At 39.5% G+C, this 20,643-nt stretch overlaps 1 protein-coding gene across 1 annotated transcript in view; it reads right to left on the bottom strand.

Moving 5' to 3' along the window:
- Nucleotides 1-6,136, bottom strand: part of Tctn1 (tectonic family member 1) — a 28,445-nt gene extending 22,309 nt beyond the window's left edge. Inside the window, exons 1-2 of the mRNA XM_026386159.2 lie at nucleotides 5,842-6,136; nucleotides 1,690-1,810 (exon numbers count right to left, since the gene is read on the bottom strand). Coding sequence (XP_026241944.2) covers nucleotides 1,690-1,810; nucleotides 5,842-6,085 — 365 coding nt within the window. The 5' untranslated portion in view covers nucleotides 6,086-6,136. The remainder of the gene's footprint in view (nucleotides 1-1,689; nucleotides 1,811-5,841) is intronic.
- Nucleotides 6,137-20,643: the final 14,507 nt, after the last annotated feature.

The following is a 20,643-nucleotide window of genomic DNA, read 5'->3' as shown; positions in this document are numbered from 1 at the left end:
CATGCAGGCAAGTCAAGCATTCAAGTATCAAGTATCCTACTAGTGAGTTGCACCCCAGCCCAGTCAACTCTTTTTCAATGAGGTCTGGTTATGTGGCAGAAGCAGGGCTGAGATTAAAAAAAAAACAAAGATTTAAAAAAATATATATTCTTCTTGTGCTCATGAAACATTCATCCAATCAGCTTATGAATAAATTTACGAGTTATTAGATGACACATAGGATTTGTTGATAGTTTAGTAAATGTAAGTAAACTTTTTGAATTGAGACCTATATAACGAGAATGCTCAGTTAATTAGGAAGAGGACTTTTGATTTGGCTATTTACATTTAGGAGAAAATCACAAAACTTATAAAAAATGAGGTCCTTTCTCAAGGGTATTAGAGATTTAGTCTTGACTTCTATAATAGGGGTCTATAAAACACACCATTTTTTATCAATTTTACTAAGACATAGTCATGCCCATCCAATGACTTATCTTTGGCTGCTTTTGTGTAACAAAGGTAAAACATAGAAGATGTAACAGAGTCTTGGGAAGACTAAATTATTTATTATCTGGTCCTTTACAGAAAAAAAAATTGCTAACCCCCATCCTAAATACTATAGTCTACATCTAAAATTGCTATATTAGCTAATAAAAAAATTTCATTTGAAAAAATGGTATCAACTTTCCTATACTTACAAAGCAGGAGAGCAGATGACTTTTTTTAAAATTTTTTTATTTATTTTTATTTTTTTGTAGATGGACACAATACCTTTATTTTATTTTGTTTTTATTTTTATGCTGGGGATCGAATCCAGTGCCTCACGCATGCCAGGTAAGTGTTCTACCATTGAGCCACAACCCCAGCCTCCTTAGATGATGACTTTTAACAAGGACAACCAGGTTTAGAGAAAAGTAATCAGACTACAACACCCATTCTCCAGTCTTTTTTAAAACAATATTAGAAATCTATTTGATCTCCCACTGGATTGATAAAATGGTTTCTCATGGGAAAAAATCCATTGTATTTCCAAAAAGAATTCAAACTATCATGTATCAATTGTTACAAGGCGCTATAAGGCTAAACTTAAATTAGCTCCCTCTAAATAGTAAATTGGTTCCACCTTGAATAAATATACCTTTTTGGAAATGCTATTTTTTTTTTTTCAAAAAGCTCTGAAATACGAGATTAAATCCTTTAGATGATTTCTTCACTTGTAATCTGCTGGGAATGTCATTTCCCATTGTTCTATACAATGTGAACTGTGAGAATTCCTGGAAGATTTATATATCAGAAAAGTATAAACAAAGCACTTTTTGTTGCAAGTACTATGTCCACAACAAAAGAGGTAAAATTAAACTGCATTCTTCACGTAGGTATGCATGAGACATTCACTGTTAGGGAAATGGGACGTGATATCTGTTCACAACTGAAACTGAAATGTGACTCTATCTCTGAACACTGGGAGATTGCACTGTACTCTCCAGAAGCAACGTGAGCTCTCTTTGGCCTGCATTATCACCTGGCAGGATGCAAATGAGGGAAAGCTGCTGGTTCACATAATGCTTTGCACAGTCTCCCTTCTGTACAGATGCAAAACACAGGAAATCAGGTTTGGGGTTTTTGGCCTGGGTGAGTTTTCACTTTCTTTCCCCACATTTTATTATCCTGCTCAAATTTTATCCAAACGAGGTGTCATCTACTTACATGACAACTGGAACTGAGCAGGCAGAAAAGACACTGAAATCCATGGAGCTGCAATCAGGATCACAACAGCAGTTGACATCACACTGTGCTGGGGACAAGTCACAGACACACAGAGCAGCAACTACAGAAAAAAGGAGGGGTAGGATGCAGAGCATCACAATCAGCAGGCAGCGACTGCCCCCTGCCACCACAATGTGCCATAAATTAGTTACATACAAAAGTTCCATTTTGTTCTTCCTATTGCACTTGGCGGGGGCGGGGGGGGGGGGGAATTTGTGAAGTGGAAATTAGTCAGTTTGACACCACATCAGAGATTTCCCCCAAATGGCTGATCTTTTGACTAGCTTGGAAAGTCTTGTTTGTGCTCTAGCTACAAGGACTCTGATTTGGCAAACTGAACATGAAACCCAGACACCTGCAGTTTTCAAAAATTTTCAAGTGATGTTGATAATTGACACAGGTTTAAGGACAGCACACCTAAGTTCTTTAACTGACCAAAAGGCCCACTGATTCAGTCGAAGATTCTCAAGCCCTTTCCTAAAGATGATGATTCAGAGAAAGGGCCTACTTAAGGCCTCTAGGAAAAGGAGGTGCAATCTTGTCTCTCTCCTCATATGTAACCTGCAGCTTTGAAGCTAAATGCATGTTTACAGGCTCTTGTCCAAAAGTTGGATGGGCTCAGGTGCTTAGATAAGTGTTAGGAATTGAGATAATAAATGGGGGAGGTTAGGAATCTCCCCATTCAGCAATTTTTAATTAATAATTCATGATTATCTGCATTTCTAAACACTACATTTTTAGATCCAATTTTAACAGATTATTTATGTGGATAAGAAAAAAATCCAAACATCCTGAGAATTTTGGGCACTGAATACTCAAGTTATATTCTGTCTCAGTTTATCACAATTTAACTTCTCTACTAATTCATTCTCTTTTGAACTGGGAAAAATCCTCTTCAAGGAAATAGAGCATGAGAATAAAAACACGGAATTTTTAGTAGAGATTATTGCTGGGAAGGAAGAAATAAAAGAAATAAAATCGCTGAGTGCAATCTCCATAATCCCAGTGGCTCAGAAGGCTGAGGCAGGAGGTTCAAAGCCAGCCTCAGTAATTTAACAAAACTCTGTCTCAGAATAAAATATAAGGGCTGGGGTTGTGGTTCAGTGGTAGAGTGCTTGCCTAGCACTCATGAGGCACTGAGTTCAATTCTCAGCGAAAGAAAGAAAGAAAGAAAGAAAGAAAGAGAGAGAGAAAGAAAGAAAGAAAGAAAGAAAGAAAGAAAGAAAGGAAGGAAGGAAGGAAGGAAGGAAGGAAGGAAGGAAGAAAGAAAGAAAGAAAGAAAGAAAGAAAGAAGGAAAGGTATTGTCCATCAATGACTAAAAATATTTTAAAAATTAAAATATAAAAAGGGCTGTGGGGGCTGGGGATATGGCTCAAATAGTAGCGCATTCGCCTGGCATGCGTGAGGTACTGGGTTCGATCCTCAGCATCACATAAAGATACTGTGTCCACCTAAAGCTAAAAAATAAATATTAATTAAAAATAAGGACTGTGAATGTAACTCAGTGGTTAAGCACCCCTGGGTTCAATCCCCAGTACCACAAAAAAGAAGAATAAAAACAGGACATATAATGTTTTGCTTCTTTTTCAGAAAAGGATCTCAACCCTAAAAATAATAAGCAAACAAAGGATATCAAGCAAATGTTGGTAGAGAGTCCATGCACCCTTCTTATTTGTATATATGAATTATTCCATGGTAAAAATGAGCTTTAGAAAAATGTAGCCCCCAAAAAGGTATACACTGGAAAAAAGGTATATAAGGGAAAGGTTTTGTCAGCAAATAAATACACAATGCTTACAAATGTTTTCTGCCTTAAGTTTATGTGCTTGTCTCTAGATAGGGACTCCTTTGTGTGCTGAGTAACATGATGATGTAACCGGTAATCACTAATGTAAAAAATAAAAAGAGTAGCTAGGCTCCCTGCCTTTGGCGTTTAAAATTACAATCTTGATTTGTTTTCAAAACGCAAAACCCTTGTAGGTAGCTATAAGACTGTGAAGGATAAAGCAATAGTGTTTAATGAAAAAAAAAAAAAAAAAAAAAAAGAAAAGGTCTTCATCTAAGATGCAAGTGCACTTAATCACCCAGCAAGTATCTGTTGAGCACTCACTAGAGACCTAAGTAGCACTCAGCTGCTCTTCCACGCCTCTTATCATCTGCATGCTTAGCTTAGAGAGCAGGGTACTAAGATGAACAGTATCATCTCCCACCAGCACTGGCCTGGTTATTCTGCAAATCTGTATCTAGTTCTAGAGCCAGCCCCCTGCTCTAACTTTAGCAGCTGTGCAACCCAAAATTAGGCTATTCACCTACCTGAATAATGAAGATAACAGTGCCCACACATTGGGAGATTAAATAAGATATATCACAGGTGAAATGCATAACATAGTTCCTACCACACAAGAAGCAGGTAGTTATTACTGTCATGGGCCTAAAGGGTCCTTTAGAAAGATCAAAACAAGTTCAAATTCATCACCCAGACTGGAAGAAAAACCTTGAATAATGATCCAAGCATTGTTTCATTTTGGGGAGAAAGTACATAACTGATGAGGTTCTTATGTGAATGAAAGTCTAGTCCACAAACGCTAGAGATTTTCAGAAACTAAATACCTGGCTATATTCTGTCCCAATTTGTCACCGATTTAACTTCCCTATCAATTTATTAGATCAACAGGTTAAAAGTAAAGCAGAGCTTTGTTTATATATTGAAGTAAGGAATCTATCACTATTATTACCTTCTCACCCAGCTACCCCTTCCAGATTGAATCCCTGTTTACCCCCAGGCGTTTTGTTGGTGCTGGAGATTGAACCCGGGGCCTCGTGCCTACTAAATACCTGCTCTACCATTGAGCGTGGGCCCTTGTCCTTTCTCTTACCGACTACTCCTAGTTTACAAAAGAAGCTCTTTCACGAAATAATGGTTCAGTAACTGAAATTAAGTTCTAGAGTTCAGCATGTCGGTCAATAAGAACTTTTTTATATACGCAAACTCATCCTTAGTTAAAAGTCTCTCAAAAAGAGACAAAAGGGGGCTGGGTTGTGGCTCAGTAGTAGAGTGCTCTAGCACGTGCAGGGCACTGGGTCTGATCCTCAACACCACATAAAAATAAAGTTATAGAGGCTAGGACTGTGGCTCAGCAGTAGAGCGCTCGCCTAGCACGGGCAGGACCTGGGTTCCATCCTCAGCACCACATAAAATTAAAGGCATTCTGATGTGTCCATTTACACCTAAAAAAATCAATAAATATTTAAAAATAAAAATATAAAGTTATTTTGTCCAACTACAATATTAAAAAAAGAGGAGACAAAAATACATATATACCTACTGGGCATACTCTCAATCCAGACAAAGGATTAAAAAAACAATTTTTTTTTGAGATGATGACCTCCTGTGAGTATCTTCAACTGCTATGAACACTCACCCCAGAAAAATGCATATTCCCAAAATTTTGCCCTCAATCTCAAGGGATCACAGACATCCCCTGAAGACATGAATCAAATTAGATTATAAAAATAATCTCTAAATTTGTAATTCCAGGATTAGAAGATCACTTTAAGAGATATGTTAGTTATCTCTAAATGTAAATCCTAAGAAGTAGACATAAGCCTTCATCCCTTACCTTCCCACCTCCACTAAATGCAGGAGGAATCCAGAGATTTTCTAAATTGGAATCAACTGACAAAGGCCTTCACCTAGTCAAACTTAATAAGCTAGAACGTTGGCGTCTGTTCTTAATACAAGTGAAAAGTTCAATGCAGCTTCAGCATTGATTTCCACCACTGTCTTAAAACTTTCTATTTAATTTCAACTTCAGCTGCAGGGACACATTCGTCATTGTCTTTAGCATTCACGTTGTCCAGGGCCACTGCTCATACTTTCAAGGATTTGACTCTGAGCTTTAGCTTCCCCATTTGTGCGACAGGAATAAGAATTACCTCTTAGGGTTATTGCTGGGGGATCCAAGCCTATGGAACGTTCGGCAATGTCAGCACACAGCAGCCTCAGCTATTACTATTATTACCTTCTCACCCGGCTACCCCTTCCAGATTGGATCCCTGTAGACCCCCAGGAGTTAGCACTTGGTACCCACCGTCCGTAACCGGGGTGGGCCTGGGGCCGGAGGCGGAGGACTCCGGGGTTCTGGGGACCTCCGGGGTTCTGGGGGCCCCCGGGGTCCTAGGCGACAGAGAGGGTCCAAGAATGGCTGGGGCTGGCTCGGTGGAGCTGAGGTCCTCAATAGTCACCGCCGGGGTGGCCCTATCCTGGGCGCTCATCGAGGCCCAGCAGCCCTGGAGGACCAGCAGGAGTGGCGCGAGGCCCGGCGGCGGCCCCATGGTGGTGCAGATCCCCGCGCCGCCAGCGGCCAGCGCCGGTTGCCCAGCAACCGCGACAGCCAGGCGCGAGGGATCACGGGAAGAGGCCCGCTAGGCCGCGCGAACCGGAGAGGAGAGGGCGGGGCTTGGACAAGACAGGCGGGGCGGGGGGCCTGGGCTGGGCTGGGGGCGGGGCCTGGTAGAGGGGCGGGGCTGAGTGAGGGCGGAGTTCAGGGGCGCGTAAATCCCAATTAGGGTTCTCGATCGGTCTGCGGAGCTTGCTCAAGAAAATGCGGAGCCCCAGCTACGCTCTCACCGGATCCTAAGTCAATAAGCCAGGGTAGGGCCCAGGAATCAATATTTCTAACAAATGACCTGATACAGCTTGTGGGTGACAAAAATTTAGGAACCGCTGTCCTAACGTGACTATGAGTCTTTCCCAAGAGCATGGGGCTCAATCGTCCTTGAATTCTCTCTATCCCAGACTCTGTGGGCACCGGTTTTCCCTTTTTTGTTTTAGATGCATCTCAAGGGATCACCAGCTAGCTTCTGTCTCCGTGTTGCAACTTTTTTACAGATGATAAACTTGGAAGGAAATAAAGTAGAATAATTTGTAAGTTTGAAAGGGAAAATCAAATGAAATGACCTGGAGACTCAAGATTAAGGAAAGCTGCTCCATTCTAAAATGACTTATTCAGGAGGTATCCAAACACGGGAATGTTAGCTATACTTTGCCACTTTACAATTAAGAAACAGATGTCAAAATGCTGAACATATCACGGTATTTATTCAAGAAACTCATTTACCCATTGAGAAGAATGCCAAACAGTACGTATACCAAGTTTATTAAATTTATATGACAAAGTGAAATAATCAAAGTGACAAGTTCAACACCTTCCTATGGCTTCCAGAAACAAGTGTATAAATATATAATTGGATCACTCAAACGTATATTACAGATATTTCCAATTTTTTTCTGCAAAGGATTGCATTAGCATCTGAGTGAAATTCTGGACTGCTTTTAATAATTGATGAAATACATCTCTTTTTAAAAAACACTATATTTTCCAAAACTTTCATCTTATAACTTCTAAATCAAGGACTTGTTTGTTTTGTTTTTGAAACCTTCTCTTTACTTCCAGCCATCTACTTTCTTTTCAATTCTTTTTTTTTAAGATAGAGAAGAGAGAGAATTTTTTAATATTTATTTTTCAGTTTTTGGTGGACACAACATCTTTATTTTGTTTTTATGTGGTGCTGAGTATCCAATCCAGTGCCCCGCCCATGCGAGGGGAGCACTTTATCGCTTGAGCCACATCCCCAGCCCTCTTTTCAATTCTTTAATGTCTATGAATCACTTTGTCTTATATTCTTTTCTGAAATTTTAAGCCTAAAATTAAATTAGGCTTCATTTGAGCTGGATTAATGTTTCCATAAAGTGCCCTGCAGCCCGACCATTTTTGTTCTTATGATTATGTGATTTTTAAAAAATTTTTTAAGTTGTCAATGGACCTTTATTTTATTTATTGAAACATGGTGCTGAGAATCAAACCTGGTCCCTCACACATACTAGGCAAGCACTCTGCCACTGAGCCACAACCCCAGCTCTGATTATGTGATTTTTAAGGTCCTCTTCAAGTCTACCTCCCCACGATTCCAATCATGCTATGACAAGAGTTGAGAAATAATCCCACTACCCTCTTTTGTCCAACTTCAAACTCTCAGTAGATGGCCCAAAAGTCATTTTATGACAGTCATCTTCTTACAAAGTCAAATGAAAATTGTATAAACTCAGATACATTTTGCAAATCTTAGGAACATTGTAACTTTTCACATAACAAATGACCCATTTCTGCCAGGCTCTTCTCATCTTTCAGATGAAAGCATTTTTTTTTTCCTCCCCTCCTTTGCCCTGGCTTTTCTTAAGTTCCCTCCTTAGTATGGAAGGACATAAGGACTGGCTAAGACTTAGTTCCATTTTTTGCCCAAAGCCCCAGCATTTGTATTGTGCACAAATGTTGTGATTTAAAATGTCCATCTGTTACTCTAGGATTTTTGGCATTCACAATTCCTTAAGTCTGTGCCAACATTGGGAGGAATCAAGACATTACAGCTCTTTGGAGTTCTACACTTAAAAACTGCCACATCAGAGAAGCTTGAAAAGTCAGACAGGAAGAGTAGCTAGACAGAAAAAAACTAAGACTGACTTCACGAGGCAGTGTCAACTACTATTTTACTCTTTGGTGTGGCTTGAGGTGAAATGATTGTTGTTATTATTGTTGTTATAGGCATGATTTTTTTTTTCTGGTACTGGATATTGAAACTAGGGCATTGAGCTACATCCCCAACCCTTTGCAACTTTGATTTTGAGATAGGTTCTCGCTAAATTGCCCAGGCTGGCCTCTAACTTGTAATCCTCCTGCCTCAGCCTCCTGAGTAGCTAGGATTACAGGTGTGCACCACTATATGTGGCCACCTTTCTTTATTTATCATACCCAAATAGGTTACAAATAGAAAGCCAGAATCATCAAGCTTTGTAAAGGGATTGTTTAGAGCTACAGGGATATCAAGACTGTGTGCTCTCAAAGGATTGGCCCTACCACTTGACTAAAGTATCTAGTTGATTTCCTGGAACGCCCAGAAGAAAATAACTCTTGACAACTCTACCTCTCTCACTCCTTGGATGCCTCATTAACCAGGGACCATTCTTGTTCAAGTGTTTTCTGAAACATTATGGGGGCAGTAGAGCTATTTGCACAGAATTCACATTTTTGAAAGGTCTCGAATTTACATTTGACCTTTTCTCATACGCACAGTTGCAGGCATCCACTGACAGGATTGAAATAAGAATTCTTTGTTGTGCATATAATCTTACTTGCATCCTAGTATCGGACTGAATTGCAGCTCAAATAAGATGGCTGGCTTTTTCTAAAAAAACATTTCTGTTTTTCATATTTTCAGATGGAAACATTCCAAACACAATGAAAGATGTAGAACACACTATATACGGATTATTCAGATCCTGACGTGGTGTCACTCTGGCCCTTATTTCTTTTCAGTCAAGTTTATTGAGGGATAGTTTAAATTCAGTATAAAATTTTTGTGTATGGCTTTTCTTTTTATATATATATGTGTTTATTGTTTTAGGTGAACTCAATATTTTTATTTTGTTTTTATGTGGTGCTGAGAATCTAACCCAGTGCCTCATGCATGCTAGGTGAGCTCGCTACCACTTGAGCCACATCCCCAGCCCTATGGCTTTTCTTTTACATCAAGGTGTAGCTATTTTTATTATATAGTTTTTTGAGTTTTAACAAACACATGCAGTCATATAATCACAACTATGATCAAGATATAGAACAATTTTACCACTTCAAAATGTTCCTTCATGTCCCTTTGCCATCAGCCTGTCCTGTAGCTGGGCACAATGGCATACATGAGTAGCCCCAACTATTCAGGAGTCTGAGGCCTGAGGATTCCAAGTTGAAGGCCAGCTTCGGCAACTTAGAGACTCTGTCTCCAACGAACAAACAAAAACATTTTTTCAAAAACCAACAAACTTGTTAGAATAACCAGTCTCTTCTGCTTTCCTAGGTCCTGATAACATTGATCCATTTTCTGTCTCTACAGTTTTCCATTTTCCAGGATGTCACATTCATGGTATGTAGCTGTTGAGTTGAGCCTCACTTCTTTCACTTAACCCTTGAGGTTCATAGACGTCACATTTATCAACAGTACATTCCTTTTTACTATAATTGTGAAAAAACACAGCTGTAAATTTACCATCTTCGCCATTATTAAGTGTACAGTTCAGTAGTATTAAGTAGATTCACATTGTTGGGCAATATATGATTCTGACTATTTTAGATATTTCTGATAAGTGGAAGCAGCCAGTATTTATTCTTTTGTGACTGACTTATTTCATTAGCACAATATCTGGTTTCCTTCTTTTTAAGGCTGTAGAACATTCCTCTGTGGGTGTAAAACAACCTTTTTTCTTTGTCCATTCATCTGTAAATGGACAGCTGGGCGGCTTCCACCATTGTAAATAATGCTTTGATGAACACGGGCCTCAAGACTCTGCTTTGAATTCTTTTGGGCATCTAACCAGATGTGGTATTGGTGGATCATATGGTAATTCTATCCTAAATTTTTTGAGGAAGCGCTATACTGTTTTCCATGATGGCTGCACTATTTCACATTCCCACCAATGGTGCACGGGGTCCCAACTTCTCCAAATCCTTGCCCAGACTTACAATTTTCTGATCTCTTGATGGTGGCCATCCTGACAGGTATGAAGTGATTTCTCATTCTGGTTTTGATTTGCATTTCCCTAGTGATGGTGAGGTCACACATCTTTTTTCTTGTGCTTATTGGCCACTTGGATATCTTATTTGGAGATATGTCTGTCCAAGTCCATTGCTCATTTCTAAACTGGGTTATCTGTTGTTGAATTGTGGAAGCTCCTTATATATTCTAGATATTTTCTTATCAAATATATGATTTGCTCATATATTTTCCTTTTCTATGGGTTGCTCTTCAGTGTGTTGTTTCCTTTGATACACAGAGTTTTTTAAGTTTGATGAAGTTTGTATCATTTGTTGCTTGTGCTTGTAATGTTGTATCCATTGCCAAACCCAATGTCCTGAAGGTTTCCCCAGGTTTTCTTCCAGGAGTTTAGTAGTTTTAGGTCTTACATTGAGGACCTTGATCTCTTTCCCTGCCTTTGTTACTGCTAGGGGTCAAACCCAGGGCCTTGTGCATGCTGGGCAATGATGTACCATAGGTTTTAAATCTATTTTGAGTTATTTTTTTCTCAGGCTCTAAGGTAAGAGTCCACTTTCATTTTTCTGCATGTTTTCCCGACATCATTTGTTGAAAAGACTGTCCCTTTTGTGTAGTCTCAGAACGCTTGTTGACAGTCATGTAGCCCTGCTTTGCTGTTTTCTCCCAGTCTGATCCTTTTTTATTGCTGACAAGTATTCCAAATATGGATGTACTGAGATTTGTTTATCCATTCTCCAGCTGAGGAATTTTGGTTCTCCCAGTTTGGGGTGGTTACAGATAAAGCCATTACACAGATTTTGTATGAACGCACATTTTCAGTTCCCTCAGGTATATCCCCAAGAGCAAGATTTCTGGATGGTATGTCCGTGTATGTTTAGATTTAAAAGAAACTGCCCAAGTCTTTTCCTGAATGACTTTTTTTTTTTTTTTTTTTTTTTGGCATTGGAGATTGAACCCAGGGGTGCTTAACCACGGAGGCACACCCCCAGCCATTTTTATTTTTTATTTTGAGACAGGGTCTCGCTGAGTTGCTCATGAAGACTTGGTGGGACCACTGCTCTGTCCTCCCCCACGTCAGTATCAGTTTCTGTGTTGTAATCTTGTTGTCCCCGTGTCCTCGGGGCCAGTTGTTGCCCTGTCATCCTCCTCTTCCTAGCAACCTGCTGGTGAATTCTTGCTGAGCCCTGAACCTGCCTGGATTGGCCCTGTCTTGGGGGAAGGCATTTCTGCCATACCTTGTTTTAAAGCCTAAATCTTTTGTGAATCCAATTTGTTAAAAAGAAGGCAAAGAGTGAAAAAAGGCAAAAACAAGACAGGGTGACCATCTTTGGACATGGGTCAAAAACCTCAGCTTTTGAGGAAGCCTGTTCTCGAGACCCAAAAGTCAGGCCCCATGGTCAGATACATTTACTTATTTTTATATATTTCTTTTAATTTTTTTTAATGTTTATTTTTTAGCTTCAGGTGGACACAATATCTTCATCTCTATTTCTATGTGGTGCTGAGGGTTGAACCCAGTGCTTCATGCATGCTAGGCAAGCACTCTACCACTGAGCCACAACCCCCAGCCCTGGTCAGATATATTTATGAAGACAATAAGAAATTTGGAATTGCTGGGTATGGTGGCATACCCTTGTAATCCCATTGGCTCAGGAGACTGAGACAGGAGGATCTCTAGTTCAAAGCCAGCCTCAGCAACTTAGTGAGGTGCTAAGTAACTCAGTGAGATCCTGTCTCTAAATAAAATACAAAATAGGGCTGGGGATGTGGCTTAGGACTTAAGTGACCCTGAGTTCAATCTCTGGTACAAAAAAAGAAAAAAGAAAAGAAAAGAAAGGGGAAAAAAAGAAATTTGGACTGTTGTGGCCACTTCAGAATTATTGTGATCATAGTTATGAGAAATCTGAATGGAACAAACCCTAATTCCAAACCTCCAAAGTCTCCAAGTCCCTACCTTATTGTCAACTTAAGAGACGATAAAAAGATGATCTGATGAGAGAAGAGGAAGCTTAGATAGGTCTGTTCAGACAAAGACTCAAATTGCTGCTTCTTTTATGTGGACGTCATTTGTAATCCCTCAAAGGGAATGAGGAGCGCCTCTGCCACCGGACCCCAGCCACAGGTTCTACTGCAGAAGTCAGAAGCTCACTACAGAGGGACAAAACATCTGCCACCTGTCCCCTCCAGGTGTGATCTACCAGAGAGAGTCCTCCTAAAATGATATCTACAACACACCAGAAGCTGGTAATTGTAAGTTTCTGGGGGAGGAAAAGGCATCATTCTTTATTATGGGTGTATTACTTGTCAATTGAAAACTAGTTAATTTTAAAATTAAATAAGCACAGCAATAAAATGAAATTTAAGAACCATCTTCCCTCCCTTGTAGGGTAGCATTCCCAGTTACCATTAAGGGCAACAGTTGAAAATAGGGCAACCCTCACCCCCATCTTGTCCAACATCATCTGCTTAAAATTAGGTTAAAAGCAAAAACGTAGAACAAAAACTTGTGAATTATTTTCAAGTCTTTCTAAAAAAATTAGACTCAACTACTATAGTACTCTACAGCTGCTCAGTAAGACAGTGTTTGCTTTGAAGACTTAGTGAAAATATAGCTATTAAAGCTTTTTAAGCAGAAGGAACAGAAGGAGACCAGCTGGCTGCCCAGGTAACATCTCTTGGCTGAATGATTTTCTTTGCTGATCACCATGATTGGTCTGGCCCTCAGTTTTGAAGTTACAGAAATAAAACCTTTCTAGGACAGCCCAAGATATTAGGTCATGGTAAGGAGACCTTCCAGAAACCAGAGGAGAGATGCCCATTTATTGCTGCTACTTGTCTTTCAAATCTCATCTCCTCCATCACCCACCAAGGAAGCAGAACTTCATCAGCTCTGGAATAAGACCATCTGGGTTAATCCTGTTCTATCCCTTATCAGCTGAGTGACCTTGAGCAAGCTACTTAACCTCTCTGAATCTCAATCCCTCCATCTGAAAAATAGAGAAAATGCCTCCATGGAGAGTAGCTGGAAGAGTTAGATTCAGGTACACAAACACTTAGCTTAGGGCCTGGCAGCATGTATCTGCTTCATAAATAGTGGATTGAAAGTGTCCCTCCCATACACCACCTCTCACACTGACTTTTTTTTCCCAACTTCAAATAAATGACCGACACCAAAAGGGCACTCAAAGCTGGAGTTATTACAACTTCTCTAAGCTTCACTTCTGCATCCTGATTTCTTCTTGGGATGTTAGGGGGTGTGATTGATGATCATAGTCTATACCAATGGTGTCCAATAGAAATATAATACAAAACTCAAATGAGAGGCACTTAAGTTTAAGTTGTCTAGTGCTGCATTTTTTAAAAATATTTTTAAATATTTATTTATTTATTTTTGCTAGTTCTGCATTTTAAAATATAAAAAGAAACCACAGAAGTTAATTTTTTTTTTTTGGAGACAGGATCTTACTATGTTGCTCAGGCTGGTCTCAAATTGTGAGTTCAACCAATCCTCCTGCCTTGGCCTCCCAAGTAGCTGGGATTACAGGTGTGTACCACTGTGACCAGCTTTAATTTAAATAATGTATTTTATTTAACCCAATAAATGCAAAATGTTATCAGTTTGACATGAAATCAAAATTTTGAAATTATTATTTGCCAGGTTTCAGAATAATGAGTTAATTCCTTTGTATCCTCCAAAGATGATCAACAAGTTGAGTTTTTAAAGCATTATGAATATATTGATTTAAATGTATTTGATCTTTTTTTTTTTTTAAAGAGAGAGAGAGAGAGAGAGAGAGAATTTTTAATATTTATTTTTTTTTAGTTCTCGGCGGACACAACATCTTTGTTGGTATGTGGTGCTGAGGATCGAACCCGGGCCACACGCATGCCAGGCGAGCGCGCTACCGCTTGAGCCACATCCCCAGCCCTGTATTTGATCTTGATCTTTACTGATGTTCATCTTGTCCCATGTTTGGCTGTGGGAGCCTTTTCAGATTGAGACTTTATATGTGTATGGTTCTGGGGATTGAACCCAGGGACACTTCACCTCTGAGTCACATTCCATTCCAAGTCCCTTATTATTAATTTTTTTTTTTTTTTTTTTTTTTTAGTGCTGGGGATTTAATCTGGGACCTTGTGCATACTAGGCAAGAGTTCTACCACTAACTCATATCCTCAGCCCCCCCAGTCCTTTATTTAAAAAAAAAAAAAAATATATATATATATATATATATATATATATATATATATATATATATATATAGTTGTAAGTGCACAGAATGCCTTTACTTGTTTATTTTTATGTGGCACTAAGGATTGAACCCAGTGCCTCACACATGCTAGGCAAGCTCTTTGATGCTGAGCGAGAGCCCCAGCCCCAGTCCTTTATTTTTTATTTTGAGACAGAGTCTCACTATGATGACCAAACTGGCCTAGAACTTCCCATCTTCTTGTCTTAGCCTCCTGAGTTGCTGAGATTACAGGCATGTGCCGTGCCACGCCCAACTGCTTGAGATCTTTTAACATCACCCTAATAGGTTTTAAAATAGCATCTTTACTTTCTGGTATGAAAAAAAATTCTGTGATATTCTTGTACTTTCAGACCTGGAATCAACCACTTCTCCTAGGAGTCCTGCTTTCTTCTACTCAGAAATGATAGTTAGAGACCACAATTTGGGCACAACAGAAAATCTATGCTCCTAAATTGCAGAGTTTCCAGATGAAATACTGATGTCCAGCTAAAGCTGCATTTCAGATCAAAAATAAATATCCTCAGTGTAAACATGTCCTAAACACCACAGACGGCATACTTAAATATCTAAAAATCAAGTTTAACTGGGTTCCTTTTTTTTATTTGCTAAATCTGACAATTTTCATGTTATTTATAGGTTATTTCAGTGGATACAACTAATAAATACATATTCTTTCAAGATAAAATCCATCAGATTGATGTTTCTTTTCCTTTTTCCTGTTTTGGTGATGGAGATTGAACCCAGGGGCACTTTACCACTGAGCTACATCCCCAGCCTTTTTTATTTTTTGTTTTGAGATAGGGTCTTGCTAAGTTGCCCAGGCTGGCCTTGAACTTGGGTCCCTTCCATCTAAGCCACCCCAGTAGCTGGGATTACAGGTGTGCACACTGTGCCAGGCCCAATATACCGATGTTTCTACCTAAAATCAACACTACAGGGGTTTTCCTTAACCAAGCGGATCTCACCCGTGTGTCTCTTCTTTGCCATGCCATAAAGCTAGGTTCTTAGCAAAGCCAACAAAATTTTTATTTTATCCCAAAATACACATTTATCATAGTGCTATAGTACAATGTCAATAACAGAATAACAATATTAATACTACCACCAGTCATATGATGGTTAAAAACAGGTTAAGCCACATGCAGTGGTGCACACCTGTAATTCTACCTGCTCCGGAGGCTGAGGCTGGAGGATCTCAAGTTTAAAGCCAGCCTCAGCCAATTAGTGAGGCCCTCAGCAATTCAGTGAGACCCTGCCTCTTATTAAAAAAAAAAAAAATGGGGACACTGGGGATGTGATTCAGTGGTTAAGCAACCCTGGGTTCAATCCCCAGATACCAAAAAACAAAAAGGGTAAGATTATTATAGCTACACATTCTTTATTTGATCCCTGTTTTTAGGATGTTGCTCACCTCCACTAATTTCTCTTACTGATGTCTTTGGATCCAGGACTTACCTGGTTTAAGCTCTCCAGAGAATAGATACCTGTATTCTCAGTGATTTGGGAGAGGGAGTCACAAGGGGATGGGAGTCGGGGGTAAACTGAGGCCTAACAGTTTCCCAGATTTTATTTGTTTCACTAAGTGCTATTTTTGGTTCCACCTGTCACCCCAGGTACCTGGGATCTTCAATTCCTGAGCGATTCTGGGATTACAGGGGTGCCTGCTGCAGAATGTGTGTGTGAGCAAGCAAGACGTGACACTAGGTACTTAATAAGCCCTCAAAATAATTTAAAATGTTACTGGAGGAAGGGTGAAGAGCTCCATAACTTAGATGGACAAGAAAAGGTGCATGAATCCATGTAAAGCTAAAAAAGAAAAATTCTGTGCTAATCTTGGCCTTGCGTTTGTTGGGGTTAGCAGTTCCGAATCTTGTAGTTCCACCTTATACCTGCAGGTGGCAGCCTTTGTCACCAAAACTTGGTTCCTCTCCCAGGACTGACCCTGAGAGAAAAACTCTTTGTTCACTGGCTGCATTTCACTCACCAAATATTTACTGAGCAACTATTATGTGCCAGGAACTTGGGAAACACCAGTCGTCAGCAGACACACAGAACTTACCGTTGGCAACGGCTCTAGAATTTCAGAGAAGCTGTGGGCTTTCCCCAAAAAAAACCTTCCCCATAAGTGTGTTTTTATGAAGCAGAGCCCTGAGGTCTGACAGTTTCCCAGATTTTATTTATGTTCAATTAAGTGCTATTTTTGGTTCCACCTCTCAATGGAGTCCTCATTCACAGTGAGTTTGCAAAAACAATGCTGACATCACTTACTGCCAATTTTTTTTTTTTTTAAGGCCTACTTGTGCTTAAAGAGAAGTTCATGAGCTTTTTTATAAGCTCCACCCTCAGAGAAAAGGTTTGGGATGGTGAGGGCCATTGAGACTGTCACCAATGCAGAAAGGGAGTGGGGGAGTGCGGGGGTGGGGGGAGGATTTAGGAATTATGGGCCAGAGATAACACTCTCAAAATGCTGCCAAATTTTTAAGCCAAACATCTCCTTTTTAGGAAGAATTATCCTAAATTTGGAAATAAAACCATGAGCAGGGCAGCATAGTTCTTTCAACATCATCTAGAACATCGTTTTAAAAGCTCACCCCAAATTGTTTAATTCTGTAGAGGAGTCTGCAAACTTTTTCTGTGAAAGTCTAGAGAATAAACATTTTAGGCTTTGCAGATAATATGCAGCTCACCTCTGCGATTCTAGAACTCAGTGACTGTAGAGCAAAGGCAGCTTTATATGGTCAACAAATGGAGCTATCTGTGTTCTAATAAAACTTTATTAAAAATACAAATGGCAGGGCTGAATTGGGCCCACCAGCCACATATCTGGACAAAGACATATACCTGTGTTTGCCTTGCAATTTTCTACTGATTAGCAACTCAGATTCTTGTCCACTAGTGTTCTTAAATTATCTCTCTTCAAAACAAAACAACAACAACAAAAGAATCCAGTAGATTTATAGTTTTTATTACCAGTTCTGTATCTCATTAAGTTGCTAGTTCCTCAGAATGCTTTCTGAACCAACTTCATTATCTTACTGTTTGTTCTTTGACAAGCTGAATAACTCTTTGACCTGCCTTCATTCTATATTTGGATGAATGTTTTAATTTCCAACATCCTGGGCTGTTACATTTTGTGGAAGCTTTATGTTATACTTTTGTTGTTATAGTTTATGATCCCTTTTGTTGTTCCCTAGTAATTCGCAGTAAAACTATTAACTAACAAAGAGCTCTGTGTTCTGGAAAGTGGAAAAGAAAGGGGGAATTAGGAACTGCTTCCCACTCTATTGTAACAATCAAAGGACAGAAATAGAGAAACCCTCCATAGTGGGGACAGAGTTTTTTTGTGCCTTGGCAGGGAATAAAAAGAAAACCCCATATGATTTCTCCCTATATTCCTTTCCTCTCCGCCCCAAATAAGGCATAATTCTTTATAGCTCCAAAAAATGGCCTACGGAAGGCAGCATTCTGTTTTATCCAATCTCAGATTTAATCTCTAGGATTTCCTTCGGCATCGAAGTCCTGAATTCTTGGCCTCTTGAAATCCAAAGCAAGTCCCACACAGAACTCTAGGTTTTGGGCGCACTGAGCAAATACATGTTCGTGTCTTTGTTTATATGGAACAGACTTTTCTTTTTACTTTAATTATATCTTTCCTCTGATAAAGCACTCTAATGGCTTTCCATTGCCTTAGCATAAAACTCCAAACCCTCACCATCACCTCCAGGACCCTATGTGATCTGCTTTTGTATCTTCTTAACCTCAGCACCTACCTCCTCCTCCTTCCCTACCTGCTTGAGCCATACTGGTCTTTTCCTTGCTCCTTGACCAAGCCAAACTTATTCCTTCCCCAGGACATCTGCAGCAGCTATTGACTTCATCTGGAATGTTCTTCCTCCAGAACTTTGAATGTCTGGCTGTTCTCAAATTTTCATGTAAATCTCAGTTCAAAAGACACCTTTTCAGAGGGCTTCACCTCAACCCCACCGCCCTATCTAATTTAGCCTTCCCATTCTGTCATCTCCCTGATTACTAGTGAGACTGGCTTTCTTTTCATGTTTACAGGCTAGTACAGTTTTCTGTTCTGAATTGCCTCTGCTAGGCATTTAAAAATGTCTTTCTACTAAGTTGTTACTTTTTTTCTTTCTTCTTCTTCTTTCTGGTATTGGTGATTGTAGTATGGCTAGACTGCATTTGCCCCATCCTTTTCCCTGTCAACGGATGTTCAGATCATATGCACTTTTTGGCTAACGTGCACCATGCTGCTATTAGCATGGGTGTGCAGTTATCTGTTGGAGCCCCTGCTTTCAGTTCCTTGGGGTGCCCAAGGAACTGAAAAAGTGGAATTACTGGGTCACACAGTAATTCAGTGTTTTTTTCATGGAAACACCATTCTGTTTTCCATGGCAACGGTACCATTTTATATCCCACCAACAGAGCACAAGCCTCCCAATGTTTCTGAATCCTTATCAACACTTATTTTCTTTTTTTTGACAGCCGTCTTCCTAATAGGAGTGAGGTGGGAGCTCATCGTGATTTTAATTTACAGTTCCCAGGTGACTAGTGATGCTGAGCATTGTTTGGAAAAATGTCTATTCAAGTTCTTTGCCTGCTTTTTAATTGGTGTTTCTTTCTTTTTCTTTTTCTTTTCTTTTTTTTTTTTTTTTTTTTTTTGTACCAGAGGCTGAACTCAGGGGCACTTGACCACTGAACCACATCCCCAGCCCTATTTTGTATTTTATTTAGAGACAGGGTCTCACTGAGTTGCTTAGCATTCAGGATCCTCCTGCCTCAGCCTCCCCAGACACTGGGATTATAGGCATAAGCCACGGTGCCCGGCTGGTGTTTCTTTTTTTTTTTTTTTTTCTTTTTCTTTTTTTGCTGTTTTGGTTGATTTGTAGGAGTTCCTTATATATTCAGGATATTAACTCCTATCAGATACATAATCTGCAAACATCTCTCCAGTTCTGTGGGTTGCCTTTCTCACTCTATCCTTTGATGTGCAGAGAAGTGTTAAATTTTGATGTTGTCCAATTTATCTACTTTTCCTTTTGTTACCTGTGCTTTTGGCATCACATCAAGAAATCATGGCCAAATGCAATGCCAACGAAGCTTCCCCCTGTTTTCACCTAAGAGCTTCATAATTTTAGCTCTTACAAGAGGCCTTTGATCTTTTTTTGATAAACTTACATTTTAATGTTGTAAATTACTTTGGTCACAACTTCCCTTAGCAGTTTGTGCACTTTTTCAAAATTATTGAAGCCATTACTTCTCATCCCTATAGTCTCTATTTTTTTCTCAAAGTCTTAATAATTTGCTCTTCACTCCTCAAATTTACTCTTTCTTCTTTTATTTTTTGGGATTTAACTTTTGTATATGGTATAAGTTAGGGATCTGATTTAATGTCCCCTCCCCTAGAGGGATCACCAATCTTTTCACACTGTTTGAAAATAATTAACTTTCCCACTAATTTATAATATCACCTCAGCTTCCTCTCAGGTTTCTATACGATCATGGATCTTTTCTTCCTTTTCATATCTACCTCACTGAGACTTCAAAAACTCATTTCCCTTTCCAATCTGTCTGGTCTATCTACCGAGATCACAGTTTTGATTTGTTGGGTTTTTAAAAATATCTTTATTTTTCATTTATTTATTTTTATGTGGTGCTCAGGATCAAACCCAGTGCCTCACATGTATGAGGCAAGTGCTCTGCCCCTGAGCCACAACCCCAGCCCCAAGAGACCACTGTTTAAACTTTAAAAAAAAAAAAATCTGCCTTCTTCCAGTTGACAGAGCTAATCTTCCTTTATTTGTCTTTCACTCTTCTTCAAGTTTTGTCCTGGTAATATGACAGAAGCATATTTTCAAAAGCAACCCAGGTCCTCTTTGATTTCCTGAGCAAACCTGTTTTCCCCCAGATACAACCTCTTAAGCATAAGTCTCGTGAACTGTCCTCTCAGCTGTCATTCATTTCCTCTACCTCCACCCACAAAGAAGCATATTTTTTACCTAAGGGCCCTGTTTTCTCTCCGTCCCCCCA

This window comes from Urocitellus parryii, chromosome 3 (genome assembly GCF_045843805.1).
Source record: "Urocitellus parryii isolate mUroPar1 chromosome 3, mUroPar1.hap1, whole genome shotgun sequence".
NCBI lineage: Eukaryota > Metazoa > Chordata > Mammalia > Rodentia > Sciuridae > Urocitellus > Urocitellus parryii.
This window is presented reverse-complemented; position numbering and strand designations above follow the sequence as displayed.